This window comes from Setaria viridis, chromosome 3, assembly GCF_005286985.2.
Source record: "Setaria viridis chromosome 3, Setaria_viridis_v4.0, whole genome shotgun sequence".
Classification (NCBI taxonomy): Eukaryota; Viridiplantae; Streptophyta; class Magnoliopsida; order Poales; family Poaceae; genus Setaria; species Setaria viridis.
Genome location: NC_048265.2, coordinates 32047215 through 32063698, shown reverse-complemented (window position 1 = coordinate 32063698; position 16484 = coordinate 32047215). Strand labels below are relative to the sequence as shown.

The window sequence follows — 16484 nt, the reverse complement described above, 5'->3', positions numbered from 1 at the left end:
AATACCGGTATGCAAGGTATGCAATAAGGGGGAGGAATCGGTTATTTCCCAGCAGTGACTAACTGTAGCAGCAGCAGTGTGAACTGGCTGTCGCACGGCATCGCCAGCTGTTCGTCGCCATGCATGGCACGGCGCCCGCGCGGCTACCTACCAGCTGCTACCAACCTCCGATCCGGTCACGGTCGTGGCGCTGGCGCAGAACAACAGAACAGAAGAGAGTCCCGAGAAACGCCTGGTCAAGGCGAGCGCTGCACGGGATCCGCGGCGCGCGCTGACAACGGACATGTGTTTTTGGGCGGCGGCTGGTCAGCGTCGCCAGAGCTCTGCGCGCGTCGCGTCAGCCCTCCCGTTGGCAGATCATCAGCTGCCGGCCGCGAGCGGCGCGGCGCACGCATGCACGAACGAACCTCTCCGGCGCGATGGCGACGCGAGCGATCCCAGCGGGCGGCTGGTAAACCGGCGGCGCTCCCAACCCCTGCGAAGGGGACACGCCGCGGAGACGTCCCAAGCCATGCGCCCCAAACAGGGGAAACAACAATGCCTACTTTTGCAGCAAGCCAGCAACGTTGCGCCTTCACCAACTCAGAGAAGAACGGAAATTACATTCACCTCATCGCCTGTCTCCATCTCCATTTCGAGGATGCTCCTGCACCAGATTTTTTTCTCTTTTCAGTTGTGGGCTCAACGCAACAAAAATAAAATATTTGAAATGCAAAAATAAAGAAGAAAAACAAGTGCCTTATCTAACACAATCCCCACACAGCAAATGATAACATCACATTTCTTTTTATTAAGGAATAGACTGATTCGGATGTATATATCCAGGGGTTGATCTATGATAATAAAAATTCAAGTGAGGAATGCATCCTTGGTCAAATAAACGAATGAAGTTCTTTTGCGTATGTTTGTTCCAGCACCCTGCCTGCAGTGTTTGTTTCCGTTGAAAACTTTTCGGGGGAGCTGTCCCTCGGAGACACAGGATGGGGCTCCCTTTTTCCACTGCCTTTGAAGTATGGACCCATCGTGTTGCCAGGGACGTGACCATGCCTCCATTTCTTTTTCCTCTGCGGACTGCGGGTGTCCGCGTCTCCACACAAATCCATTCGTGTAGCTTCATCCCGCCACTGTAGTTCGTACAAACATCTCTTTCTCACACTGGACATTATTGAAAAACTATCTCTCTCTTCAACAATATATCTTCTCCAAAACGTCATGTATTGATGACTTGACCGGAGGTAGCAAGAAATTAAGGCACGGCGACGTCTGTAGCAGCGGACATAACGCTGAAATTAATGATCAAGGATTTCAAGCGGAGCGGAATGCCTGATTTGTTCAAACAGACAAAAGCTAGGAATCCATGCGTGACGTGAGGAGGACATGACTCCTATAGGTACACATAAGACAAAGAAAATATTCAGAGAAAGGGCTTGATCGTGAGGAGGAGACATGTATTGATATGAATATTCAAAGGAATTCTATTCCATCAGATTTTATCAATGCTTGAAGTACATCCATAAAGCATGAACTCTCCAAAAGAGTTGAAAAGTGTGAAAATGTGACTTCTTTCCAAACTGAATATGAATATTTAATTCGCAAGAATATGACACTACCTCATATTTGTTATTTTATATTGTTCATGTCAGATATTAAAGAATCTTGGACACACACATATCAATGGTGGGCTCCGCGGGAGGCGACAGAGGTACGAGTGCACATGCATAACACGTGCAGCAGTTCTGTCCATCAAGATGAACGTGAATTTTGCATCAACTCAGAAGGTTCTACGATGCAAGGCTGGCATATTTGCAAAGGAAATGATGTCTTCTTTCCAAGGGATCAAATGGTGCATAATTTGGATCATTCTACAAGGAGATATTGCAATTTTGGTGGGAGCTGTCCGTGACGACGCGCGACAATTTGTTATATGTGGAGTTCGTGGTTTATAAGGCAGGTCAAGTACATATCTATATGTTCTAGTACCTTCCTACGGCGTGGGAGACCTCCTTGGCATGTTCCACTCAAACTCACGGAGATCCAATCACGAAGACTAAAGATAAAAAAAGTTTACTTCGGTTCGGAGTCGGTTTGGACCCACCAGATAGACACGAAGCAAAATTTACATAACTCATGCGTATGGAGTCAGATTGGGGCGTTGAAGTACTTCATGAAAAGCTGATCAAGCCTACTTTCAAACAGATCTGGCCTCAAGTCCATATCTTCTCGTAGTCGCCCACAAACATCGATTTATTACGAAGACCTTTTCTGACCATGGTGCTGCATCACCCTATTTTGACCTGATGGGTCTTATACCAAGTTGGGTCCAATATGGACATGTCCTAGGGTTAGAGCACGACCCCAGGACCTCGTGGTCATTCTCCTAGGTATTAATAAGTGTTAGAGCTGCCACAAATAGATCGGGTTTTATTTAGATGTAAGTTTAGCCATTGCTACTTTCTTATAGACGTGTGTGTTGATTAGACCATCCATTCTACTTGATTCAGAACTCCAACTTTGTAATTTCAGATTAGTTTTTATCTCCATATTTGCAATTGAGTTGCTTGTTCTACTTGTTCTTGTTTGTTCCTCGATTGCTTGCAGGAATTACCCTAGTGGTTTGGTTGATCATGCTCCACAAGATCGAGGCGACCATTTGAGGTGGTGTATTGGTTGTTAAGGCGCAACATCCTTGGATGGTTGTAGTCGGGCTGTGAACATCATCTCCAACACCAATCAATTTGTCCCTCTTCTCTCATCGAAACATTGGGATTCAATCCCCACAGGTTCACATCATGACATATTGCCATAGGCATTGAGTTTATTACGTCAACAATTCTTTTCTTTGGGTATTAGAACACATTTTTTCTCGTAGAAAGATGTAATGTGAAGAATTTTCGTTCCTAAGTCCATTTGATAGGCTTTGTACTGTCGATCATCATCTGATATTTTATGTGGTCGTCCCTTACACTCCAAGGATAAGATTCTGTTCAAGGACATCGATTCGATTCAAAACGATATATACAGATCGCATACCAAATATGTTGATGCTATCTGGGCGAGCTCCAAAAGTTCATCTAGTATCGGTTGAGTAATAGTGTAGGGAAAACTCAATTTGAAGTTTAGATACCTTTCTGCCGATGCAATACAACAATGGCCATTTGGTGGGACTTCGAGGCCTTATAAGTGGAGTGGGTTGAATTGTTGAGACGTCAATTTCTAGGGGGCGTGTACGTTGTACGCCATCTATAAGAGCATCTCCAAGAGTACCCAAAACACAGAGCTAAAAACTAATTTTGGGAACAAATGAGAAAAACATTGTCTCCAACAGGTGCCAAACCAATACCAGTGATGATCCGAGCCAAATTTTCGCTACTCGGCTACGCTCCCAATCCTGGATGCCCTCCAATTGTTTCCCCCTCCCGTGCAATTTCCATGATCCCTACTATTTTTCCCTTCAACCCACTGGCCTCTTTCGCTTTTTGTAGGCTACGTCAGCGCCCCATCTCCCCATCTGTCCTTGTGCTGGAAGTCATGGTGTATGCCCTGCATCTCCTCGGCGGGCGTCGCTCCCATGAAGCCTACTGCAGACCCGGTTTGTGGCCCTGATTCTCGAATCGTCCCCAGCACCACCGATCCAATGGGACCCCGCAGTCCCGTCGCTCGAGGTCACCTGCCATGAGATCCAAAATTGCCTGCTGTTGCATCTCCCCTCCATGAGATCGAGGTCACCCAATAACATCCTATGATTTCTGACCTCAATAACATCCTATGATTTCTCTTGTCCTTCGTAAATATCCTGTGGATCATGTTATTTTAGGAAAGTTATACACGGTTTTCTATTTTGATTTCGCTAAAATTTGACTCCCGGTGAGATTAACGAAATTCATACCTTTGGTAAAAAAATTATAAAAAAATTGAAATTTTGAAATCATCAATGGGTTAAATAAAATCTATCTACTTTACATTCACACATGTTGTGCTACATCCTAGTGGGAAGAGTGCTATTTTGCATGCTAGGAGTCCTTGGTTTGATTCCCATTGGCACATGTTTTTTTGTTTATGCTATGGACCCTGCATGTCAATGAGAAGAAAAAAATGAAGAAATCGCATCCAGCGTAGAGATCAATGACCTTTACAACACCAGATTTATAAAAAAAATAAAGTTAGTGAAATATTTTTGAAGATTTCTCTTATTTAGTCCACGGGTGAAGAAAACTGAATTTCACAAATTTTTAACAAATTTTAAATCCTTGGGTTATAACCTCTACACACAATTTTTTAAATAATTCCCTAAGATAACTTCTCAGTACAACTTTCAAAAAATCATGATAAATTCTCAAAAGTTTATTTTTAACAAAAACTCCTTAAGCCAACCATTCCGAAAAAAGACTTTACATATAGGTTTCTCCAAACAAGTTTTATTAATCTCAAATAAGTTTCTTATAAAACTTCTTAACAACAGTTTTTTTGGACAAGTTTTCTACTTCCTTGGTCCCAAAATATAAAGGATTTCATAATTTGCCCCAAGTCAAATTATCCTAAATTTGATCAAGTTTACAGAAAAAGAATAAATAATATTTATGATGTTAAATGAGCACATCAAATCCATTGTGAAATATATTTATAGTTTACCTTTTTAATGTTGTAGATGTTAGTGCACTTCTCGATAAACTTTTGGTTAAGTTTGTGATAGTTTGAATAAATTTGGTGGTGAATTTTTATAATGATATTTAAGAAAATGGGTTGAAAAGTGTGGGGAACAAGTGGTGAAAGGAGATGAAAGGAAACAGAAAGAGAAACAAAACAATAGAAAAAATGATAAAGAATGGAGGGAGTGGGTAGGTGCACCTACCGGTTAGGCGCCGAGCAAGCACTCGTGCTCAGATCAGAATTGGTGCATCTTAACTGCTCAATTCCTTGTTCCTATTGTATTTGTTGATCTAGCTAGTTCTAAGATCACTTAAAATGTTCAAATATACTAGATGTAAGATTACTAAAATTTGGACGTGTACTACATCACGAAATACGTGACTGAAACACATGCTTGTCACGAGTTTAATAAAGAGAAATACATTATCTTAAATTCATATAATAGACTCAGATGCATGGGTAAACTGTGCTTGAATCGACGACCAATGGGGAGGTACATGCAGAGCAGCATCTCCCCACGTGCCTGAAATGGCGGCTGTGCACACCTGCATTCAATGATCTTAATTGGCCATGGCCTATTTGCTGACGACTCCTGTATTTTAAAATCTATAAGCCACTTTTTTTTGTCTATAAAATACTGCTAATTTTCAATAGAGGGAGTACTGCTAATTTTCTTTATCACTGAACCACTATCTTGAACAACATGTAGAAGTTACAAGCTCCAAACCCAAACCAGCAATAAGAGCATGAAGGCCGGAAGCGTCCATGCCCCATGGCCATGGAAGGATGGATCTTATGGGCTGCGGAAAAGAAAGAAAGATAATTGTGCATATTTTTTCGTCGGACAATAGACAACTATTCTTTGCTGTAAAATTGGTGCATATAATCTTCTTGTCCAAACATAGTTGAAGAGCAAACTCAGTATGACTTTTGAAGCCGTTTTTGCTTCCTGGTTAAACGAAGATGGAGACATCTGATGTGGGATGTGGCTAACCCTTACGCAAGAATTGGATCCCGCAGTGGTGATTAGTTGACTAAATGCTCTGTTCCCTGTGCTCAATATCTTTTCATGATCTTTTTATATGCCACCAGCAGTTACATTTGTATGGTGGAAACATTTTTAATGTATCATTAAAAATACGCCTTTCACAAGTTGATAGCTAGTAGACGCATATGGTTTTTACCGTGCCAGCTGTATGGCTGTATCAAAGTGGAAGAATCAAAAGGGTACGTAAATGGAAGAGACCCACACGTCGAGATCACCCAATCACCACGTCCAAGCACTACCGGTAGGAAGGATTATTACGTACACCTGCATTGAATAGTCCTAACCCATCATGGCCTTTAATCATCTCTTCCTCTCAACATGAAATACTTCTGCTAAATTGAACTTCATTATCACCCGCCTATTCGCTCGAAGCTTGACAGCAACGTATACAAAACTTACATACCAGATACCGCTCCCCAATCCAATCCACTTGGTTCTGTGTGATTTCCAACTTGATTGATCTCTCTGAACAATTGTACAGAACCCTATGGTGCCAGGCACCCGTTTCTTGGATCAAGTAAAAGAAACGCATCGCCACGCAACTCTTGCCCCCCACACGATCGATCTCACATTCTCAACTCCTCACCTACCACCACCACGTCAACTATGCACATTTACCTATATATAAACACCACACACTCACCATAGCTTATTCACGCAAGCCTCCAAACCAAAGCCAACCCAAGCTATAGTAGCACACAAACCAAGGAAAACTTTGCCAAGCTATTGACGCGCCGCGGCCATGGAGCTCAACCTCGTGTCGTCGGCGTCGCTCCTCCTCCTCGCACTCTCCGCCGCGTACGTCTACTACACGACGAGGAGCCGGTCGCCGCAGCGGCTGCCTCCGTCGCCGCCGGGTTGGCCGGTGATCGGGCACCTCCACCTGCTCTCCAGAGGGATGCCGCACCACGTCATGGCCGACCTGGCGCGCTCCATGAAGGCGCCGCTGCTTGGGCTCCGGATGGGCAGCGTCCGCGCCGTGGTGATCTCCAAGCCGGAGCTCGCCCGCGCCGCGCTCACCTCCAACGACGCCGCGCTGGCGTCGCGCCCCCACCTCCTGTCGGGCCAGTTCCTGTCGTTCGGGTGCTCCGACGTCACGTTCGCCCCCGCGGGCGCCTACCACCGCATGGCGCGCCGTGTGGTCGTCTCCGAGCTCCTCTCGGCGCGCCGCGTCGCGACGTACGGCGCCGTCCGCGTCAAGGAACTCCGCCGCCTCCTCGCGCACCTAACGAAGAACACCACCCCGGGGAGCCCCGTCGACCTGAGCGAGTGCTTCCTCAACCTGGCCAACGACGTGCTCTGCCGCGTCGCGTTCGGCAGGCGGCTCCCGCACGGCAAGGGAGACAAGCTCGGCGCCGTGCTCGCCGAGGCGCAAGACCTCTTCGCCGGGTTCACCGTCGGGGACTTCTTCCCGGAGCTCGAGCCAGTCGCCAGCACCGTCACCGGCCTCCGACGCCGCCTCAAGAGTTGCCTCGCCGACCTCCGCGAGGTCTGCGACGAGATCGTCGACGAGCACCTCAGCGGCAAGCGCCCGCGCATCCCCGGCGACCGCGACGAGGACTTCGTCGACGTCCTCCTCCGCGTCCAGAAGTCCCCCGACCTCGAGGTCCCCCTCACCGACGACAACCTCAAGGCCCTCGTCCTGGTCCGCCATATATTATTCCTCCTCTCTTCTACTACGTACTAGATTATTCATTCATTCAAAACATATTCATGTGCAATAGTTTCATTTTCATGGCACAGCTAACACCGACCTGTCATCCCTCTCTGGCCATTATATAAATCATTTGGTGCTATTAATTAATGCGCAGGACATGTTCGTCGCCGGCACGGACACGACGTTCGCGACGCTGGAGTGGGTGATGACGGAGCTGGTCCGGCACCCGCGGATCCTCAAGAAGGCACAGGACGAGGTGCGGCGCGTCGTTGGCGGCAAGGGCCGCGTTGAGGAGGCCGACCTCGGCGAGCTCCACTACATGCGCGCCATCATCAAGGAGACGTTCCGGCTGCACCCGGCGGTGCCGCTGCTGGTGCCGAGGGAGTCCGTGGCCCCCTGCACGCTCGGCGGCTACGACGTCCCGGCGAGGACCCGCGTCTTCATCAACACCTTCGCCATGGGGCGGGACCCGGAGATCTGGGAGAATCCCATGGAGTACTCGCCGGAGCGGTTCGAGAACGGCGGCGGCGAGATCGACCTCAAGGACCCAGACTTCAAGGTGCTGCCGTTCGGCGGCGGCCGGAGGGGGTGCCCCGGGTACACGTTCGCGCTGGCCACCGTGCAGGTGTCGCTGGCCAGCCTACTGTACCACTTCGAGTGGGCGCTGCCGGCCGGCGTGCGCGCCGAGGACATCAACCTCGAGGAGAGCTTCGGACTCGCCACAAGGAAGAAGGAGCCGCTGTTCGTGGTCGTCAGGAAGAGCGAGGGGTATGAGTTTAAGGGGGAGGAGCTTAACGAGGTTTAAATGGTATTATTTTAATGGTTCATGCATGTCTTTGTTGCCTTTGTTCTTATTAGTAGAGCAAATAAGTGTTAAGGCTTGAGATTAACTTTATTATAGATTAGGTGCTCTATCTTGTCGTCGCAGGGGAGAGGTAAAAGCAACCTTGTAATTTTTCTTGAATAATAATACGATGGTGGCAATAAAAAAAATGTATCATATTTGAGCAATATATTTCAAGTGTAGGTTCTCTTTCCTGGCCCTAGCCAAACGACGGCCACGGATAAGACTGAGGAGGGGTAAAAATGATATTTTCATGATTTATTAGTCAACAAATGCACGAAAGAAACATACATGTTACAATGTGGATGCCATAATTACGACTAGACCTTTTGCGCCGGTACTTTTCAGGATATATCCATGTTATAAGAGGATTTTTAGAACGGTTGAGATAGGAAGTAGCTAAAAGTAAACTAAATATGTGGGATAATAGTGATCCGTACCTAATTTAATTTATTTTTTTAATTATCTTTCTTAGATCAACTGCTAGCAAAAATTTAATAAAAAGGTACCTCGAAGTACCAACTGGTACTTTACAACCATTGTAACAAAGCTAAGGTCAATATATCCGCCTCAGATGGCATTACCGGTGGAGCCCTTTGCAGGTGGCTCTAACTATGGTCAATTTCACAATGGTAAAAGGTACATGACACAAAATAGGTGGATCCCATTTGGTACAAAATCAACTGCAAGAACCACCGGTTGAACTCTCATCATCCATGTTCACCCGATCCTGTCTGAGCTATCACTTTGTAAAAAGAATTGTTAGTTTATTGCTTGTTGCCGTACTTAAGCTTGAGGTGCATTTTGTTGCATGCATCTTATATCCAACTCCACAATGATTAAGGGGGTGTTTGGGAGAAGGGAGCTAAACTTTAATCCTATCACATCGGATGTTCGGATACTAATTAGGAGGACTAAACATAAGCTAATTATAAAACTAATTGCAAAACCCTAGGCTAAATCGCGAGATGAATCTATTAAGCCTAATTAATCCATCATTAGTGAATGGTTACTGTAGCACAACATTGTCAAATCATGGACTAATTAGGCTTAATAGATTCGTCTCGCGATTTAGCCTAGAGGTTGTGTAATTAGTTTTGTAATTAGTCTAGGTTTAATACTCCTAATTAGTGTCCAAACATTCGATGTGACGGGGGCTAAAATTTAGCCCCCTCCTCCCAAACACCCCCTAAGTGCATAACTTTAGGAGCATTAAATGCTTAATGCTACCTTTTTGCCCACATGCTGGGTGCCCTAATGCAAATATGAACAAGACCTCGAATCTCGTGCATACAACTCAAATGATTAATGGGTAATTTTTTTTCTACAATACCATGCTTAACAAATACTCCCACTATTCCTAACATAATTATTTTTAAATTTGCTCAAAGTTAAACCATCTCATATTCGATTAGGTTTATACTAAGGACATGGGTGGGCGCTTATTCATCACGAGCGCTTAGCAACGACCGAAGGGCTACCTTTACCATTCGTCTTCCTCCTGTCCTCTTTCTTCTTTCCCTACTACAACGGCGACACACCGCACTATACCAGGCCAATCCTGCTGCCTCCACCACCACCCGCACCCCGAGGCAACCTTGCTACCGTGCCATTCCGCTCGACTCCCACCACTACCCCTCCCCCGCCCTTCCTAATCACGCCTCTTCCTCACCCCCACACGACGCCTATCGGAAGTCCTCCACCACTCGGGCGGCAACACCATCACCGTGCCCACAACCCGCCATCACCACTGAGCCTACTGCCACCACCGACCTTCCCTTTAAACCCGCTGGCCATTGGAGCTCCAAACTTCCAAAAACCAAGCCCCTCCTCTGCACTTTCCTCACCACCATGATCCTCGACCTCCATCTATAGACGGTAGCGACCTCACCGTCGCCTTGTTCCATCCGTCTACCACCCCCGTGGCTCCACAGCTGCTGGCCACAATTCAAAGCCCGAAACTCTGACCCCTAACTTTGTTCTACGATTACGGTGCGGGTGTGACTTTGCTGGCGATTTATTTTTTAGTAGGGATGAGGGAAGGATTTGGAACTTGGAGGAGAAAGACAACTCCGTTGCCAGGATAAGCACGTTGGTCAAAAAAATGTGTGGATGAGGATGCCTGCCATCCCACCGTTCGCTACTGGCAGTCATTACGCTCATTCTAAAAAAGATAAATATTCACATCTTGACACCAAATAAGTACAACATCAATATATTCATGATTTGATTTGATGATATTATTTTGTGGTAGTAAAATTTGAAGTTTTACTACTATGTTGTATACGTGTGAGACGTAGAGTGGAAGGTGTGGTCGTGCACTTTTTCCTAATGAAAAATGTAGAGGAATTTTAGAGGATTCATTTTATCTTCATTAATATATATATATAGATGTTGGCGCTAGAAATCAGCCGATTGAATCTCTAGCGTCGGACACACGATCCGGGAGAATCTGCTTAACTCCTGTTTGGGTGATCGCCCTGGTGCGGTTCGCGCGGCGTGCCAGCCAATCTAACCTGTGGATTGGCAAGGAAAGAAACGTGTCAGATCACAGAGGTTGCGATCGGCTAAGGTTCCGATCTTGAGGGAGCTTATCAGCGAATCGGCCGATTCGCTGTAATAAAGAAATTGGCTATAATACAGCCGATTACAAGGCAACATTGGTGAAGAAAACTGCTAGAGTAAACTAAACAATGCTACAGTAGCAATACTAGGAACAGGTCTTAATCGGCTATGCAAAAAGTGGTAGATTAAGCGATAAAATATAAGTAAGCGGAAAGCTCTAATTCCAAGCTGGATAACTGGTGATAAAACTAGAACAACAGGTAAAATCTAGAATTGTAGTGAATATCGATAACTGATGAATAAATCTAAACGAAACGACAGCGATGTGCCCGAAGTTAAAGCTTAGATATTACTCGATAAACGGAACTTACAGAATCGGCCGGAGATCAAGTTGATGCAGCCCCGCCAACCCGTACGAACTCATGAAAAGAAGAAAAGTATTGCCGAAGTCGCCTGGTTGAAAGTAAAGTGTGAGGAAATAGTAGGTTGTTGTATTGATTTGATGATTTTTTATAGATCTACAAAGGCAGCTATTTATAGCCTGTTACAACCAATCTCTTAACCGACTAGGACTCTATCTCTAATTTTAAACGAAAACAAATATTTACAAGTATGACTCGTATCGGAGTTGACTGCTGTGTTCTGTGGGCCGACCACTTTTATCCTCGTAATCCACTCTGAGCCCATATTGGCCCAACTATTCCAGCCTCTTGATCAGCCGATTTCCATCAACTCCCTTTGCCGAAACATTGCAGCACCAATCTGCCGATCTCCAACTGTAGCACCAATCGGCCGATTCCCAATCATGACCTCCGTGCCTTGCCGCATCAGCTGATCCTTTCCCTTCTTGACGCCGATTCCATACGTGTCAAAATCTGGCGTCAACACATGCCCCCCAGTTTCGGAGTAAAACATAATCTTTACTTCAAAATTCCTTTCAACTTCCCTTCCGAAACAAACGCATTGAAAATACCCTTCTGTTTCGCGGTCTTGTGCCTGATGATTGCAATCTTTTCGAAACAGGCGCCCACGACAACCACTCCTCTCGAAAAAATCGAACTGCCGGCGTGGTAAAAATCCCGCTTTTACCCCTTCTCAGACCACCCTTAAATATCAGCATGTCCCGTACTTCTTTTTCACGAGCCCACGTCTTCCTTCTTTGGCGCACTGATCGCCTTCTTCCTCCGACGTCTCCTTAGCCTCCAACCTTTCCCTCCGGCGACCTTTTCCATCTACATTCCATCCTATCTCTCCGATGGCGACACCCTCAGGCACTTCACCAACATCCGAAGTCCCGGAGACGGCTCCACCAGTGGCGGCTCCAGCGGTAATGGCGGCGGCTCCATCGGCAGGAGCGGGAGCTCCATCGGCGGGAGCGGGAGCTTCGACGGAGACCCCACCAACGGCTTCAGCACCCGTAGCTCCGCCGGCGATCCTGTCAACCACGATGAGCTTCATACCGGAGGTTTTTACCGAAACTTCTCTTTCTTTAATACCAATGCATTTACCTTAGATCCGTTCTTACTTCCGCCCCCTTTTTTCCTTTTTTAGGCAGTTAGACACCAGATTACCATTTGCCTTACCGAAACCCTGGTCTTATCTGCCTTGGCCCCATGGGAAACCCAAATCGAACTGACTTGATCAACCTGGACCTAGACCACTGGTCAGGCACTTTCAGATCATGGCCGAATGAAACCCCCGGTTGGAGGGAATGGTACCAACGGATAGCCGCCTCCAAAAGAGTTCAATGGGATGAGCATAAAATCGGCCAGTGCATCGACTTGTCCTTGTCTCAAATGGAAAGGAATGAACCTCTAGTAATACCAGCCTCCTACTTTTGGTCCGACGCTCTCAACGCGTTCCTCTTCGGACATGGACCCATGACTCCCACCCTGGCCAATGTGGTCATGTTGACCAGCCTTGACATCTCCTCTCCCGATACTCCTTTTCGTTATCTGGTCAAAACGTCCCATCGGCTGGAGACAAAGGGAATCGGTGGGTGGAAAGGATTCATCAAGAGCAACAAGAGGACTGGGACAGTCGCAGAGAGAGAGCACGCGGCCTTCCTGATGATGTGGTTGGAGAAGCACTTATTTTGCGGGAGAGCAACTGGTCCATCCTCCAATACACAGGCTCTGGCCGAGGCAGTATCGATAGGGGCTTCTATCCCTCTCGGTAAGCATCTACTGGGATCGGCCTACCACATGCTCCACCAGATTGGCGTCAAATTATCTAAGGGAGAGCCGATCGGAAACCCAGGTGGACCCTGGTGGTTCATCAATTTGTGGCTCAATCTGTATATGAGCAAGATCTCTCAGCAGCGGGTGGAATACATGACGTTCCCCAACATCGAATCGGCAGAGAACCCCACTGTACGACGCCGGTGCACTTCCTTCGGCGAAACAACATCGGCCTTCCCTGGTTGCCCATATTCTGCCTCCAAGGTGGCCGAGTACTTCAGATGCTTCTACAATGGCTTCAGTGAAGATGCGACCAGCTGGTTCCCTTATCAAAGGGAGGAGCCACTCTTTGAACTCCCCTCTTGCTTTGACTCGACGACCGGTACATTTGATGAGGTGCTCACGGATGAATTGATCAAGCCAGGGATCCTGCCGGCGAACTTCTTTTCAGGAAAGGACGCCCCCACCTATGAGTTTTACAACCCTTCTATTGCAGCACGGCAATTCGGCCTAGGTCAACTGCCGATTTATGCATATTTCTCCGGCTAAGTAAAATTCAGAAACGAGCTCACCAAGGGTCTTGACTACAATCGGCTGTATGACCGGATTCCAGACTCCAGCACCATAGACCTAGCCGATTGGATAGTGGCTCCTTCCGCCGTCCAGCAATTCAAGCTATGGTGGGCAGAATGGAAACAACATCTATTCTGTGCTTCTGCGGCGATATATTGCAACATCTTGGACCCCGACCACATTGACCCGAACGCAGAGGTATCACTTCGTTTTAGCTGATTTTCAGTTCCCTCCTTTTATATGCTACTGACTCTTATTGTTTCTTTCAGTCTGAGAGTCGTGTTCCCCCAAAACGTAGCCGGAGTGGCCGGCTGATAGAGGACCGTAATCCATACATGGAATTTCCCCTCATCGGCTATCACGCCCCCTCCGTTGACGACATAGCTGGCCGGGTGAAACAAGCGCAGAAAAAGATCATCAAGAAAACCAGTCGCCGGGTATGAGCCCGCATAGAATAGGCCGATCCACCCGCGGTTGCATCGGCGGAAATTTCGGCTACACCGTCCCTTCCAGTTGCCGAAGAAGTTGACCTCCAAACTGCTACAGAGGCCGGAGCGGCTGCCGCATCATTATTGGTGGAAGCCGTTCAGGTAAACTCACCATTTGATTGTCCCCTGGTCATCACTTCAACGCTAACTTTCCTTATACCAGGCTGCACAAACCGCTCCGGTGGGCCCAAAGCAATTGGCGCTGTCTCAAACTGAAGTACCAGTACTACCGCCTGCTGAGGTATAGGGCCTCCCAACTTAACTCTTTTAATATTTAAGCGATAACCTTACGGATTTTGATGCAGGTCATCGGCACAGTAACTGTGCTCCCTGAACAGCCGCCTGTCAGAGAAGCCCTTCAAGAAGCCGGCCCGAGGAGAACGCCAATTATCGTTGAATCCTCCTCTTCCGATGAGCCGATCGCGCCAGTCCCTGAACCAAGGGTAGTGATTCCGCAGACGTAGATGGAAGAGATCCGTTTCAAAGAATTCGCTATCATCATCGGCTGACTTATTTCTTCCTTTTGTCTATTACCTTGCAGGAATAGGACACTCCCAATAACAGCCTCTTCTCATTTGCGGTTGCGCTCTCTGACGACGAAGAATTCGCCTCTCGTCAAATGACCTTGAGCTCAATACCCGACAACGTCCGTGCCAAGCTCGAAAGTATACGGACCCTCCTTCAAGTAGACATCAGCCGATTGGTAGAGGACGCCTCGCCGATTCGGCAGCTCTTCGGTGACGTCAGTGGTCGAGTCCCAGAAGAGGCCGAGGAAGCCTTGGCACCCGCCGCATATATTGAATCGATGCGGATCCCGGTTTTTAGGGCTCTGCGTCACATGGCCGATCGTGCCAAGCTGGCCAAGACTCGTGAGGAGGAGGACTCGTACAAGCATCAGGCCCAAGAGGTACACCACCGAATTCACTTCCTCGAGAACTCCCGTCCTGGGATTGTTGGCACGATAGATCGCCTCAAGCGCCGAAGGGCAGAACTCGCCAAAGAGATGGAGCAAGTAACCAAAGAGATAGCCATTGAAGAGAAGAAGCTTCAGGAGCTCCCTTCCGTTATCGCCGATTTGAAGTAGGAGAGGCAGCATCTGGCCCACGAGGCCCTCAGACTTCATCGTCACATGCCAGAAGTCCTGGGGTCGGCGGAGGATGACCAGCGCGTCTTAGACTCGGCCGATCAGATCAGGCGACGAGCGATCATGGCCATTTAATGCCCTTCTGGGATGATCTGTAAAAGTACTGACCGTTTTGTAAGAACATTAATACCTTTTGACTGTCCTTCGCAGTGCCTTCTTATTTATTACCCCTTTTACTCTGACGGGACATGTCTTACCAAACCTCCGCCCTTTCTCTTCTTATAAATACTATCCCTGGTTTCGCTCTCGAGAATACCTGCTCCACTTGATTCCTTTCTCCCCGATTACGTTTTCATTGGAACATTCGTAGTCATGTCTTCTTCGCCTTATTCTTTCTCCTCTTCTTCCGTCAATCAGGTACGAGATCCGTCTCCGCTTTTTTCAATTTGATTCCTTTAAATCGTCCTAACTTTTAGGCGGTTATATGTTAACCCTTTCAGCCAAAGCGCCTTAGCCCCGAACTCGAATGGACGATCGAACTCATGCACTTTGACGAGCCATTGTCGCAAGAGGATAGGGACTTGATCAAGGCACATCATGAAGAACTCAGAGATCACGTTCCTTCCGACGTCCAACGGATCTGGGACTTCATTGACAGCAATGGTTACAGACGACCGCAAGTTGACAGGAGGCACCCACTCCCTCGTCCGGTTGTTCTTGAAAACACCGCGGCGGGGACATCTCGCCCGGTGTTGGATCGGAGCCATCCTCTTCCTCGCCAGGTTGAGGTGGAGGCCGCAATGAAAGATGTGGAAGAACGAAGCACCTGCCTTCTGATAGAATTAGGTCGGATTGAGAGGGAACTCAAGAAGAAACGCAGTTCAGTATTTTTGTTCTAAGGGCAACTTGTACCGCGTCGGCCGTGTAACTCATCGTCCGTACCGAATGACAAATCGGCCAATTTGAACGATTATTTTTCTCCTTTAGGCGATTTCTTTTCTCGTATCGGCTGTATGATCATTCAGGGAGTGATCCTTCTGTCTTGTCATGCCCTGCGATCGATTCTTATGCTCCGACCCATATACTGGGGTAATACCTTTTCAAGTACCTCCCGTTTAAGGCCCTAGTAAATTCTTCTCCTTCGATCGTTTCCACAATGTAAGCGTTTCCCGGGGCACATCGGCCGATTCTATACGGCACTTCCCAAGTGGGAGACCATTTACTGAATTTAGGATCTTTAGATCCAATCGGCAACACTAACTTCCATACCAAATCCCCTTGGGAGAACTACTTGACTTTGACCTTCTTGTCATACCATCTGGCCACTTTCTTTTTGTTTTCCTCGATACTGATCAAGGCTCTCAAACGCTGACCCGCCAAATCGTCGAGTTCCCTTTT

General features: G+C 47.4%; 1 protein-coding gene across 1 annotated transcript; it reads left to right on the top strand.

Annotated features, from left to right (window-relative positions):
- The first annotated feature begins 6294 nt into the window (after positions 1 to 6294).
- On the top strand, positions 6295 to 8365 carry LOC117847232 (tryptamine 5-hydroxylase). Its single transcript, XM_034728401.2, has 2 exons — positions 6295 to 7340; positions 7507 to 8365. Exons 1-2 carry the CDS (start codon positions 6438 to 6440, stop codon positions 8155 to 8157), a joined length of 1554 nt encoding a protein of 517 aa, XP_034584292.1. The 5' UTR covers positions 6295 to 6437; the 3' UTR covers positions 8158 to 8365.
- The last annotated feature ends 8119 nt before the right edge of the window (positions 8366 to 16484 follow it).